This window comes from Eretmochelys imbricata, chromosome 3 (assembly GCF_965152235.1).
Source record: "Eretmochelys imbricata isolate rEreImb1 chromosome 3, rEreImb1.hap1, whole genome shotgun sequence".
NCBI classification, from domain to species: Eukaryota; Metazoa; Chordata; order Testudines; family Cheloniidae; genus Eretmochelys; species Eretmochelys imbricata.
Window position 1 is genome coordinate 138,888,885 of NC_135574.1, and position 3,336 is coordinate 138,892,220.

The 3,336-nt window shown below is 39.8% G+C and overlaps 1 protein-coding gene across 1 annotated transcript; it reads right to left on the reverse strand.

Moving 5' to 3' along the window:
- Window positions 1-988: 988 nt before the first annotated feature.
- Window positions 989-2,973, reverse strand: MAP1LC3C (microtubule associated protein 1 light chain 3 gamma). Its single transcript, XM_077811873.1, has 4 exons — window positions 2,916-2,973; window positions 2,773-2,828; window positions 2,527-2,633; window positions 989-1,199 (listed from the first exon to the last, which is right to left on the reverse strand). Exons 1-4 carry the CDS (start codon window positions 2,971-2,973, stop codon window positions 989-991), a joined length of 432 nt encoding a protein of 143 aa, XP_077667999.1.
- Between the last annotated feature and the right edge of the window lie 363 nt (window positions 2,974-3,336).

A 3,336-nucleotide genomic window follows, 5' to 3' on the forward strand; every position in this document is an offset into this window, starting at 1 on the left:
TGATTAATTCAGAGTGCACGCTTAAGAATTCTACTCGCCTTACAGTTTGTGAGGTGTCCTGGAGGAAAGGGAGATTAGAGTGACACTGTTCTCCCCTTTAAGAAGGCCTCACCTAGCTGTTGCAAGATACAAAGCAAACTGCCTACTCAGCCTAGAGCAGAGTTCAAAAAGCAGAGTAGCTTAACCTCAAGCTAGAAATACTGTTACAACTGTAGAAAGTGCTGCATGGACACTCATGGAAGAGGACGTCCTGCTTAATATCCTATTTTGGACATGTAATTAGTATTTTAGGTAGATACGTGAACTCAGATGCTAGTCTAATCAACTAATTAAACAGACTCAGCCCAACAAACAGATCATACAGTAGCTTTCCCATCATATAGTTCAACAGGAATATTTCCATAAATAGCCACCTGTATAAAAAAAATCAATCAGTATGCTCTATGTTTTATATGTGGTGCTGTACAATCTAAGTTAGTGATGTGTAGCATGAAGTTACTCCACCATCTTTAAAGATTATGTGCACACAATCCACCATTTCAAGTTACTCTTTAAAACTACTGCTCTGATGCTTCAGGTGTACTCCACAACACTTTTCTATATATATATATACACACACACACACTTCCTAGATTAATATTAACTTTCAACCTAGTCTTAAAAGTATCTTTATTTGATTCTGTTAGGCTCAGGCTTTAGAGTTCCCTTAAAAAGCAGTTACATAACTTAAACATTGACATTACAAAAAGGATTCTAAAGGTGCAGTTCAAAAAACCCACTAGTGTCTTTTCAAATATAAAATATATATATCTCCAAGTTACTTATCTAGGAATAGAGCACCACCACTTCTGCATTAGTTGGTCCTGCCAACATCTGGGCCATTAACCCTCAGTACAGGGTTTAAGAGCCCATACTAGAAAGAGCATCTCTGATCTTCAAGTCACTGGCATAATCAGCTGCCTAGCAGCAGCAGCCGCCAGACATGCCCTTATGTTTTTAGGGGGCATTCCATAAGTTTCCCTTGGGCAGTGGGCAAGAGACATCCAAACATCTCCTGGGAAGCATATGTCATATATACAAAGCCATCTTCATCTTTGTAGTCCCTGTACACTTCAGCCAATGTCAGAGACATACTGGCCAGACTCTTGTTGTTCACCAGCAGGTAGAAAGCTTGTGTAGCATTTAGAGCCATTCTGCTTCTAGATTTAGGAGAAAGAAGGGGAAAGGATTATTTTCCCAATACAAGCTACTTTTGAGGAGTTCACTTTTTTGGCAGTGTGTATTAATCACTTTGACAAATATAAGGACAGATATTGCAGTTGTGATAAACACATTTATCATCTTATACTTTAGAGATGAGCCACAATGCTTTGTAAATCAATATGGTTTAACATCAGTAGGCAATCATATAGGTAGATTTAAATCCAGTCTTATTGTCAAATCCATATTTTTCAAAGTCTGTGGCTTTTATGCAAGTCTCCCAAGTCAAATATTTGAAACAGAAAAGCTCTGAAATCAGGGCTTTGTTTACTCAATTGCAGTTGCTAAATACTAAGCAGAGAGCAGAAGTCTCTTCAGCACTGTTCTACATATGGTGCAAGATAGAGTATGGCTTTAAACCTTTATTTACAGACATATTCAAAGCTTCACTCAGTCTTAAGAGAGATTAGTCCCTCTCAGAGGGGCTCAGCTCCTAAGAAAGTTAGGCCTGTTTGCCCATCCACCCACACATAGCCTCTTTGTACTTGATGGAAGCCATTGTATTATATGTTTCAGAGTAGCAGCTGTATTAGTCTGTATCCACAAAAAGAAAAGGAGTACGTGTGGCACCTTTGAGGCTAACAAATTTATTTGTTAGTCTAAGGTGCCACAAGTACGCCTCTTCTTCTCATTGTATTATATAGAGATCATAGGCTTTTTAAGGCAATGGTCTTTTAAAGACAGACATACTCTAGAATATACTTAAGAATTACAGGGGTAGAGAACTTCTTCCCTATAGAGCTTCTCAGCCAATGACCTCAGAGCAATTTACAGGCATTTTCTTCACACAGCCCACTTCTATCAGTTTACGCAGGTTCATAGCAAATCAGTAGCAGCACTGGGACTAAAATCTCAGAGGCCTGGTTACCAGCCAGCTCCCTTTTTATTTAAGTTCTCACCAGAGGCAAGGAGGACATGAATTAGTCAGAAACCCTATTTACTTAGGCTCATGGACAAACTTTGTGCTTCTATGCAGTCACTGATTTCACAAGAAGCTCTGAACAGGTTTGGAAAGAAAGCTTATCTTAAAAGAGCAAAAACATTGCAGGTTTTACCTCTGTTAGAGTCCTGCAGGCAAAAAGAAGGCCACTGACTAGATCTCTGTGCTTCCCACACACAGCACTCAATACAACCAAGCCCCCCCTTTGACAGAGTACTAGACAGCCTGATTCAAATTAACATCTAGATTCCAGATCTTGCAAGCCACAGCATAAGAGCAGCCACCTTTGTAGAGGGCCAATTGCTATTCCAGGGTTTGCTACATACCTAATGATGGTTATAAACTGTGTCATGGTCAACTCCTGAGGAACAAGAAATTTTGTTTTGTCCAGTAGAGGAAGATATTTTTCTTTCTGATACCGTTCAACAATTACCTGTTTTTGCAGGAGTAAACAGATCACTTTTAAAGCAATTGAAAGTGTTTGTTTTTAAAGAAACAAAATGGCTGAGCTTTAAACTTATTTAAGAAAGGCTTAAATACTAACATAGCAAACAGAACAGAGATATATTTACCGGGATTTTTGTTGGGAACTTTGCCCGAATTCCTGCTACTTCTTCTAGTCTAGTTGCTGTGCAAAAGAAAAAACAAATATTATACACATGCATTCCTCAACCTCCAATATAGCTTAGCTATGTACAATACCCAGATGACTTACCAAAACTCTTTCTCAGTTTAAAAGGTCTAACAGATTGGCTGCTATGCAGAGTTTGCATCTTCTTTACTAGAAGACTTTGTTACTAGGGCTTAACAATAACAAGCAGCTCCCAGTCCTCTACCACAGCTGAATTCAAACTGTGGGAAGTTGTTAAACTGAGCCCCTTATAAAGGCTTAGTTGTGACATCATGTTACTCCCTTACCCCACCCCCATTTCTCCCACACAGCAGGAGCGGATTCAACCTGGCTGCAGCTAGTTTACTAGGGAATGGTGGGGTCTGCCTGTTGGACAGAGAGAGGACTTCTGCCTGGGTTCTGTACCTGCAGAGGGCAGTGTACCTGTCCTGACAGGACATCCTGACACATTGTATATCCCATGTTATTTGTTTCACACCTTAAGTGTCAGAAGGCCTTTGGATCC